Genomic DNA, 10693 nt, shown 5'->3' with positions numbered 1-10693 from the left:
GTGAGGCGAAAATACAACATTTAGTCAAGCTGTCGTACTCACAGAATGACACTGAACGTACTGCATTTTTTTTCACCAAGACCGTATACTCGCAGCATCGTCAGTCCACCGCTCGTAGCAAAGGCAGTGAAATTGACTAGCCAGAATAGTGCGGTAGTGGTTAGGCTGAGCAGGATAGCACGCTTTTCTGTACCTCTGTTCTTTTTAACTTTCTGATCTTGTTTTTAATTCAAATATATCATATCTATGTTTTTGGAATCAGAAACCGACAAGGAATCAGATAAAATTGTTTTTAACTCGATTTCGGAAATTTATTTTTAATCATGATTTTCAATTTTTTAATTTTCAAAGCAGTATTAGTAGTAGTAGTAGTGGTGGACGACAAACAAGCGGAAAAAGAAAGTAAAATCTTACCACTGCTCGAGGGAATCCAAGCTGTTGCATATCCAAACTGTCAAACTTTCTGACCCAGGCTGGTACTTCCCACGAATCTCTGGGGTCTGCCATTGCGACTGCGCCTAACAGACTGTGATATCTTCTGATATTATCCCCTCTGGCTTTGTCGATATTGTGAATAGTCGCTGTCTTGCTGAGTTGACGCTGTTGTAGTTCATTGAGAGTGATTTTTAACTAATATTACATCTTCTCAGGGCCAGCTGTACGAATAGACACCATATACAGTGTTAATATATCAATATATCAGCCGTTGTCAGTATCAATACCTATTAGTAACATTGACGATCTCGTTTATGGTTCTTTACTGCTTCAAACACTTTATTAATCTTCCCTCGGCAGTTCACTGTCTAACGACACAAGGAAACCATTCCCAGCACACGATTAAATATAAAAGTAAGAGTGAGTTTCCACCCCTGTTTAAAACACGTTTAGGCTATAGAACTGACGATCTCGCATGCAGCCAATCAAATAAGATAGAGATTATTTCGCAACATAGAATGACTCGATGCGTTGTAAAATAACACCAATCCTGTTTCACGCCCTACAGTGTGATATCAAGTCATATCACCCTTTTAAAACGATCCTCGTCCAAGGCTACGCACGACACCGACTCAGAAGTGTAATGAATAATGTTTCGGGTGCAACTGTGTGGCTGCTTGACACCGGATCTTCACCGTGACTGTCTATTTTTGCTCGTCTTTGCTCCTTTTATACCGATCTGTTTTTAGTCGTTAATTTCTAAACTCTCTGTGATAAAATCAGTGTGGACATAGTGTGTGCATTTTCCGCTTTTCTGTTGTTATGTTAATTGCTCGTGACAGATAGGTTTACACGTTTCTCACCAAACACGAATACCGGCTGAATCACCTTGTGCACACTCCTTGGCAGACGTTGTAACGGACGTGTTAGGGATTATAGTCGTTATTTTGATTCCATTCTTAAACCGCCGAGATATATGTTTGACTACATTAAAAAAAGTGATTATGACTTGGCATTACTGTTTACATTTAGTCGAGACGGGGGTCGTGGTGTGTGTGTGTGTGTGTGTGTGTGTGTGTGTGTGTGTGTGTGTGTGTGTGTGTGTGTGTGTGTGTGTGTGTGTGTGTGTGTGTGTGTAGAGCGATTGAGAGTAAACTACTGGACCGATCTTTAGGAAATTTTACATGAGAGTTCCTGTGAATGATATTCTTAGACGTTTTTATTTTTTGGATAATGTCTTTGATGACGTCATATCCGTCTTTTTGTACAAGTTCAGGCGGCACTGTCACACCCTCATTTTTCACTGAAATGAAATGAATGATTAAAATTTCGGCCAAGTAATCTTCGCCAAAGGCAAGACTTTGGTATTGCATTTCAGCTTGGAGGCTTACAAATTAATTCATGAATTTGGTCATTACACATCTGAAAATTGTAATTAAAATAATTGTTTTGTAAAACTATCCACAAACAAATTCATCTTATTCCTCAGCATTTTCTGATTCCAAAAACATATAAATATGTTATATTCGGATTAAAAACAAGGTCTGAAAATTAAAAATATAAAAATTATGATTAAAATTAAATTTCCAAAATCTATCAAAAAAAATAATTTATCTTATTCCTTGTCGGTTCCTGATTCCAAAAACATTAGATATGTCATATGATATGTTTGTATTTTAAACAAGCTCAGAAAGTTAAAAAGAATAGAGATACAGAAAAGCGTGCTATCCTGCTCACCGCGACCACTACCGCGCTATTCTGGCTTGACAATTTCACAGCCTTTGCCACGAGCGGTGGACTGACGGTACGAGTATATAGTTTATTATTACTGTCTTGCTGAAAAAATGCAGTGCGTTCAGTTTCAAACTGACTTGTTCCTCCTCGCCTGACACGTGTTGTGTGTTAATTATTTTGATTTTTATTCATTGATTTAAGTTTATACTTTATAAAAAAAATTTTGAACGACATGTGTGTGTGTGTGTGTGTGTGTGTGTGTGTGTGTGTGTGTGTGTGTGTGTGTGTGTGTGTGTGTAAAGTGATTCCGAGAAAACTACTGGACCGATCTTCATGAAACTTTACATGAGAGTTCCTGAGTATAATATCCCCAGAATTGTTTTTCATTTTTTGGATAAAATGTCTTTGATGACGTCATATCCGGCTTTTTGTGAAACCAATTTTGTTGAAATTTTGGTCAAGTCATCTTCGACGAAGGCCGGACTTTGGTATTGCATTTCAAGTTGGAGGCTAACAAATTGAATAGTGAGTTTGCTCATTAAAGTTGTCATTAAAATCGAATTTTCGCAAACAGATTTGAAATGTATCACATCGTAGGCCTATTCTTCATCAAATCTGAATCTAAAAAAATATACATTTGTCATGTTTACTCTTAAAATGTGATCGCAATTAACGAAAATAGATTCATTAGTACTACAATTAAAATGTAAGAAATCAATCTAAAAAAGATTTCATCTTATTCTTTATCATTTCCTGATTCCAAAAACATATAGATATGATATGTTGTTGTCACGGTTTGGTGACATGGATTGGGAAAGAAACACTCTGTGGGGTGCCTTTCCGAAATTGCGATGCAAAGCGCCTGTGCTTATCGCTACTGGAGGATTTTCTGCTGACTGAGCTTAGCACGTGAAATACGTTTTATCTCCACGCCTGAGCTGGGGGTGCAAGGCGTGATTTTTGTGTACAGGGGTTCCACGTGCGTGATTTTTGCTGTCTGGACAAAATCAACTGAGACTGAGCTGTACTGTACGTGTGACGATAGCGATTGGTCGCTGGAGTCACGTGATGTTTTCGATGTGTTTTGGGGGAGACCTTGAAACTATCCACTTTGGCATATGTTTTTCTCGTCTAGCTGAGAGTTGACGGTTTTCAACACGTTGGTGATATATTTTTTTTGTGTCAACGTGCCTGTTCTGCATGTCCAGTAGGGCTCTTAGGACAACGGAGGAGTGACCAATTTTCAGATTTTTAATGACCAAAGTCATTAATTAATTTTTAAGCCACCAAGCTGAAATGCAATACCGAAGTCCGGCCTTCGTCGAAGATTGCTTGACCAAAATTTCAATCAATTTGATTGAAAAATGAGGGTGTGACAGTGCCGCCTCAACTTTTACAAAAAGCCGGATATGACGTCATCAAAGACATTTATCGAAAAAAAGAAAAAACGTCCGGGGATATCATTACCAGGAACTCTCATGTAAAATTTCATAAACATCGGTCCAGTAGTTTAGTCTGAATCGCTCTACACACACACACGCACAGACAGACAGACAGACAGACAGACACACACACACATACACCACGACCCTCGTCTCGATTCCCCCTCTACGTTAAAACATTTAGTCAAAACTTGACTAAATGTTACAAAAATCACGATCATGCGCCAAAGGAAATGCCATATTAGCTTTTGATGGTTTTATTGTTTGAAGCGTCATAGCTGTGCAAAGGAGTGTCCTTGCTCTTCGTGTATTGTGTCACTGGAAGCGTCATAGCTGTGCAAAGGAGTGTCCCTGCTCTTCGTGTATTGTGTCACTGGAAGCGTCATAGCTGTGCAAAGGAGTGTCCCTGCTCTTCATGTATTGTGTCACTGGAAGCGTCATAGCTGTGCAAAGGAGTGTCCCTTTGTATAGGCATAGATAAAAATGTCCATCAAATACCCGTGGGACTTGGAATAAAGTAAAAAAATTCCATCTCACACGGCATTAAGTCTCAGGAAACACGAATACACGCATGCAGGAAAAAAAAATATATGGGTAGCGCCGTATGTATGGCAGCTCGCTTTCCCCGGGGAGAAAGCAGCCCGAATTTCCATGAGGGTAACCTCACTGGACTGTAAATCTTATCCAATCCAATCCAATCCAATCCAATCCAATCCAATCTCTTCGTGTATTGTGTCACTGGAAGCGTCATCGTGTATTGTGTCACTGGAAGCGTCATAGCTGTGCAAAGGCGGTCCTCCATTCATCCCGAAGTCGACTTCCCGAAGACTTTGCAAAGTCTTATTTTACCAAAATCACAGTGCTAAAGCTTCGTGCGGCCAGCTTCCTGAAGTATACTTCGCCTTGTCCACTTAATTTGAGGCTTTAGGCGCGCAAGCCGCAGTGATTCATTTTCAAGCTCATCTTCAAACCTATGGAGATGATGCACCTCAGGAAAGTATTATAAGTCTGGTTTCAGGGCTCACTTTCTCCCGTGGTCGACAGTCTTGAAAGCCATTAATGATAATAATAAAAATGTATAATAATTATAAAGCGCGTGTACCCAGGGTGTAAACCCTGCTAAAAGCGCTGCACAATCATTGGGGGGAAATCCATAACATAACATTAGTTACAGTGCAATCAGTTACACACAAATTAATGAATAACACATTGCACTATAATACATTATCACAAACACACACACACACACACACACACACACACACACACACACACACACATACACACACACACACACACACACACACACACACACACACACACACACACACACACACACTCAAGATACTTTACGGTAAAAGGTGCACTAAACACAAACAGCTATGGTTATTTTGTCAGCGGTATAGCCCAGGTGGTATTTGAAGATCACCAAGCTTTTAAATCACTATCCTTTGCAAAGTGAAGGCAGTCCTCCTGCGCTGCAGCGTTTTTTGCAACGCAGAATCTTATGGTACAATTTTGGAAGCAATCTAAGGCCTTTTTCCTGAGATATTCTACCTTTAACTTTGTGAGCTCTTTGTAGTTCAGTCGCCGCTTGAACGTTTGGCAAATAGGTTCACTTGGAAAAAAAACTCGAGTGTAAACCTGGTATCATACAGTCAACAAAGAAGCATCCTGTCAGTCTAACCTACAGTATGCACTATTGTGAGCCGTCTACTTCCGACAGCTCCGTCGCAAACTTCCTTTCGATTTTCTTGAACCTCTTTTTGAACTTGAAATCTCTGACGTCAAAAAAACTACACAATTTTATTGTAACTTAACCTGAAAGTGTTCAATCTTCTAACAGGGTAAAACAACAAAGCGTTTCCCGCGAAAATGAAGTTTGTCTCGGTGGGTTCGTCACCATGAGGAATGAAAAGTACCTCCGAGGTCCCTGCCAGGCTGTATTTTGACCCGGGCTCATTTACATGAAAAACACACACATTTCGGCTTTAGCCATAAATGATTTTATGACAAGCAAGACAACCACTGCAAATGGTCCGTTTGAGGAAAGCTTAAGCAAGCGCTTAATTCTCAAACGGTTTGCTTGACCCTATTCAGTTTGTTCCATACCTGTGTCCTACTTTTGGAAGGGACGCACATACAGAAGCTGAAAGGAAAAAGACCAAACAACTTCAGGCTATAAGTTGACGGGTCAAGTTTTTATACCTTTTCTCTTTGATGTGATCGTGTGTTTATCATGTGAAAAAATGGTGAATTGATGTACGTGTGCATGATCGACTTTGACCTATATAGGTCTATGCTTGCGAGAGAGAGTTTCTTTGTTCTTGGTGGTGCTGACTCAGTGGCTGGCACTATATTTCCTACCGCAAGAGAAGACGAAATCTTTAAACTCCTAAAGTTCTATAAATTATACAGGACGATCGGAGTGGGGGCAGTGGCCGAAGTGCAACCTCATTCCTCCGTGTTAATCGCATTGTCGAAATTAGGGCTACGGCTCAAAGCCAAAGGCAGTAAATTGATATGCTTGTAAGTTAGCTGGGGGCTAACCCGCGTGAGTCACGAGTCGTAGTTACGTAAGCGGCGGAGGGGTACTGCCTCGAAACTGTAGTGCACTGGTCTAAGGGAAGCAACTGCAGTCAGAAAGTACGAAGCAATGATGACTGACCTCTCTTGGAAACACTTCCTGTTTATCTTATCGGGCGACAAGGATTATTTATTAATTTTGGTAAACTGGTAAAGTTCGAACCTTCGCATTGGGAGGGGGAATCTGGCACAAACATGTCAGGCCAGATGTAATAAAGTAAGTCAGTAATTGTGCTACTGATAGTTTGTACAGTGCAAGGACGTCCGGGCGTGGAGAAACTAAGGAAAGCGCCCAGTAAGGCTGGGAGCAAAGGTCTGTGCCAGACAACGACGGCAGCCTGTCAGCTCCCGTTCCCAGCAGCGACAGCCAAGGAGCCTGGTTTGAAGGGCCACCGGACACCACCGGGCAGGAACCCTAGCAGGGGCACGGTATTAATGGTTTGTTTAGCAGGTAAGGGTGGAAGAGGTGGCCGATCGGGCTAGGCAGGAATCAGAAGTAAGGGTTCTAAGAGCCAGCTGGGTCTCGCTTTAGATATTAAAACCACTCGCGGGACACCTATTGTATAGCTGCTAGTGGCGTGGACCCCCCAGAAGCTGCAGCCTGGGGCTGGTAGCAAATCAAAACAAACCAGCAGCATGGGTGCCAAAGCAAAGGCATGGGAATGTATTCTCACCCCTACCAAGCTGACTGAGGAGAAATATGGTTCCCAGTTAAGCTAGGACTGGATGTTGCCAGCTAACCTGGGGCAGGCTTTTGGGGGGAGGGGGGTCAATTTTCATGTAAAGGTGTACCCCTAAGAATAGAAAGATGCTTGTCTCCCGCCAATCTATGACCTTATAAGGCAGAAGTCACTGAGAGGCGGTTGACCCCCTGCCAAGCCAGGCACTGCTGGCTTAGCCAACCGGCTCTACTGCCCAGTAAATTTATTTCAAAATTGGCATTACCCTAAACAAGTAAATGCAAACCATCTTAGGTACGGTTTTAGCCGCAGAATTTTGGGTACAGTATCGGGAGAAGCGAAAACAGGTTAACACAAGAAGAGCAAACGCTCGATCGAGTCACTTTCGCAGTTCTGAATATTATATGAGGCATCAGATGGACAGGAAGAAATTGCTATTCACAACACAATGAGTCACGTTCACATAAAATTTGAGCCCGGTCACTTTTATAGTTTCCGAGAAAAGCCCAACGTTAAGTTGTGTGTTGCCGAACAGAAAAGGCTAGTTATCTCCCTTGTTTTTCTGATAACGTTCGTAAAAGGCTACAGATGTAAATACTTTGATGTAAAGAATAATCCTACAAAGTTTCAATCACATCCGATGAACTTTGTCAAAGATATAAAATGTCTAATTTTTCCTTTGACGCTGACCTGTGACCTTGAAAAAGGTCAAAGGTCAACGAAACCATCGTTAAAGTGTAGAGGTCATTGGAGGTCACGACTAAACAAAATATGAGCCCGATCGCTTTGATAGTTTCCGAGAAAAGATATAAAATGTCTAATTTTTCCTTTGACGCTGACCTGTGACCTTGAAAAAGGTCAAAGGTCAACGAAACCATCGTTAAAGTGTAGAGGTCATTGGAGGTCACGACTAAACAAAATATGAGCCCGATCGCTTTGATAGTTTCCGAGAAAAGTCCAACGTTAAGGTGGTGTCTACGGACGGCCGGCCGGACGGCCGGCCGGACAGACTAACACTGACCGATTACATAGAGTCACTTTTTCTCAAGTGACTCAAAAATGTATTGCGGACTGGTTTACACCCCAGCAAATAGGGGCATGCTTCTGTATTGTTTTTTAGATGGATTGCTGCATTTTATTTGCCAAAGGCAGGATATTCTGTTCGGAGCAAAGCGTTTTTTTATGTCATGCAAATAGTGTTGCGGATTGGTTTACACCTCCGTAGATTATTTATGTCACGAAAATAGTGTTGCGGATTGGTTTACACCTCTGCAAATAGGGGTATGTTTCTGTAGGTGTCAGTCCCATGTCTGATTATTTTGCAGATTGGTTTACAACATGGCAGCAAGGCCGAACAGAAAGTGTTGCCACATTGGTACAATTAGGTGTCAGTCCCATGTCTGATTGTTTTGCAGATTGGTTTACAACATGGCAGCAGGGCCGAACAGAAAGTGCTGCCACATTGATACAATTAGGTGTCAGTCCCAGGTGTTGTTTTTTTTTTCTTTTTTTTTCCAGATTGGTTTACATCATTGTAGCAGGGCTGAACAGATGGTGCTGTCGCATTGGCACAATTATGTGTCAGTCTCATGTCTGATTGATTTGCAGATTGGTTTACAACATGGTAGCAGGGCCGAACAGAAAGTGCTGTCCCGTTGGCACAATTATATGCAGTCTCATGTGTTTTTGCAGATTGGTTTACAGCGGTAGCAGGGCTGAACAGGTAGAGCTGTCACCTTGCACAATTATGTTTCAGTCTCATGTTTTTGGCAGATTGGATTACAACATGGCAGGAGGGCTGAGCAGGTAGTGCTGCACACAGCCGCAACTTGTTTGTGGTTTTGCAGGCTGCAAAATTAATCTAAATTTGGCTGAATAAAACATCAATCTTAATCCGGCTATAATGCTAGAGAGTTGTCTTGATGGCTGGGTGTGTGCCTCGCCATGGGATGGTTTTCACCCCCAAGGCGGACAGTATACACATTCAGCAGTAGCGAGGTAGTTAAGTGCATATTTCAGGCGTGTTAAAAGATGTTTTAAATCCATTCTCGCATGTGAGTTCCAGGAATCATGATCACGAGGTCCAATCTTGTCGTCAGGGTGCTGCAGCACCTGGACAGGACGCGACAGGACCTACTCCTGCCGTTGCGGCTCGCGGAGTAGCCAGGCTAGGGTTTTCCCAGGTCCTTGCCAAGCCGCTCAGAGGAACACCACCGAGCAACCTGGTCCTGCACTTGGGTGCCAACGACATCGCCATTTAAGGCTGAATCAAAGGGCAAAGTGCCGAATTCAAAACGAGAATGGCAGAAGTGTCTACCATCTTAACATCTGGAGGATTGACTCTGCCTCCTCCCGGATTGGGTCCACCACAACCAAAGGGGAAACGAACTCTTTAAATCAAACTTCGGAGATTAAATTGCTAAAATTATTTTAAACTAAAACGCCCCTAGAATAAGGATTGGCGGAACATCTATTGCATAGCTGTATGTGGCGGGAGATAAGCATGGTAAAGGGGGACACTGCATTCTGTTGTATTTTGGTGAATTTTACCTGACTTAGGCAGGGTCCACAATGTGAGCCCAAGCAAACCACGGGATGTGGCTAGCGTAACCACGGGGGGTTGTCTACCCCGTGGCCGGTTCTGGATCCTGCTCCCTCCAGAAGACTGAAGCCTGGGGCTGGTAGCAAAGCCCCGCAAAACAGCAGCATGGGTGCCGTAAAGTAAGCACATGGTAATGGTTTCACACCCCGACCATGCTGACTCAGGGGTAAATGAAGGTTTGCAGCGGGAGCTCAGACACGTTGTTGCCAGCTAACATGGGCCAGCTTTTGGAGGGATTTAATTTCATGATTAAGCAGTTTCCCCCCTAAGGAGGGGTTGAATTTCATGATAAAGCAGTTACCCCCCTAACCATGCTTATCTTCCGCCAATCCGTGCCCATATCATGCCAAACCTTTACCTATATATCTTTTTATCAGTCTAGTAAAAATGAACTTGACTGATCATAAGCCTTGTGTTTTTATTGTGTATATTTGGTTTAGTTATGACATGGGTGGTCTCCATAAAGTATATATACTTCTTTTTTTACATTAATAGTCAAGTTTTGACAAAATGTTTGAACATAGACGGAGAATCAAAACGAGGGTTGTGGTGTATGTGCGTGCGTGTGTGCGTGTGTGTAGAGCGATTCAGACAAAAATACTGGATCGATCTTCATGAAATTTCACATGAGAGTTCCTTGGTATATTATCTCCAGATATTGTTTTGTGTGTGTGATAAATGTCTTTGATGACGTCATATCCGGCTTTATGTAAAAGCTGAGGCGGCACTGTCACACCCTCATTTTTCAATGAAATTGATTGAAATGTTGGCCAAGCAATCTTCAACGAAGGCTGGACTTTGGTATTGCATTTCAGCTCGGAGGCTTAGACATTAATGAACGAGTTTGGTCATTAAAAATCTGAAAATTGTAATTAAATTGTGTTTTTTTAAACGATCCAAAAACAATTGTATTTTATTCTTCATCATTTTCTGATTCCCAAAATATATAAATATGTTACATACGGATAAAACAAACAAGCTCTAAAAATTAAAAATATGAAATCATGATTAAAATTAAATTTCCGAAATCGATTTAAAAACAATTTCATCTTATTTCTTGTCGGTTACTGATTCCAAAGCCATATATATATGATAGGCCTATGTTTGGATTAAAAACAGGCTCAGAAAGTTAAAAAGAATACAGATTTAGAAAAGCGTGCTATCCTGCTCAGCGCAACCATTACCGCGCTATTCTAGCTGGCTTGTCAATTTCA

The 10693-nt window shown here is 41.8% G+C and overlaps 1 protein-coding gene across 1 annotated transcript; it reads right to left on the bottom strand.

Annotated features, from left to right (window-relative positions):
• Positions 1 to 414: 414 nt before the first annotated feature.
• Positions 415 to 1116, bottom strand: LOC138946103 (uncharacterized; the record flags this gene model as incomplete). The annotated part of the gene is given in 1 exon segment (XM_070317612.1): positions 415 to 1116. A coding segment is annotated over 1 exon segment (93 nt), but the record flags the coding sequence as incomplete, so codon positions are not given.
• Positions 1117 to 10693: the final 9577 nt, after the last annotated feature.

This window comes from Littorina saxatilis, linkage group LG13, assembly GCF_037325665.1.
Source record: "Littorina saxatilis isolate snail1 linkage group LG13, US_GU_Lsax_2.0, whole genome shotgun sequence".
Taxonomy (NCBI): Eukaryota; Metazoa; Mollusca; class Gastropoda; order Littorinimorpha; family Littorinidae; genus Littorina; species Littorina saxatilis.
This window is presented reverse-complemented; position numbering and strand designations above follow the sequence as displayed.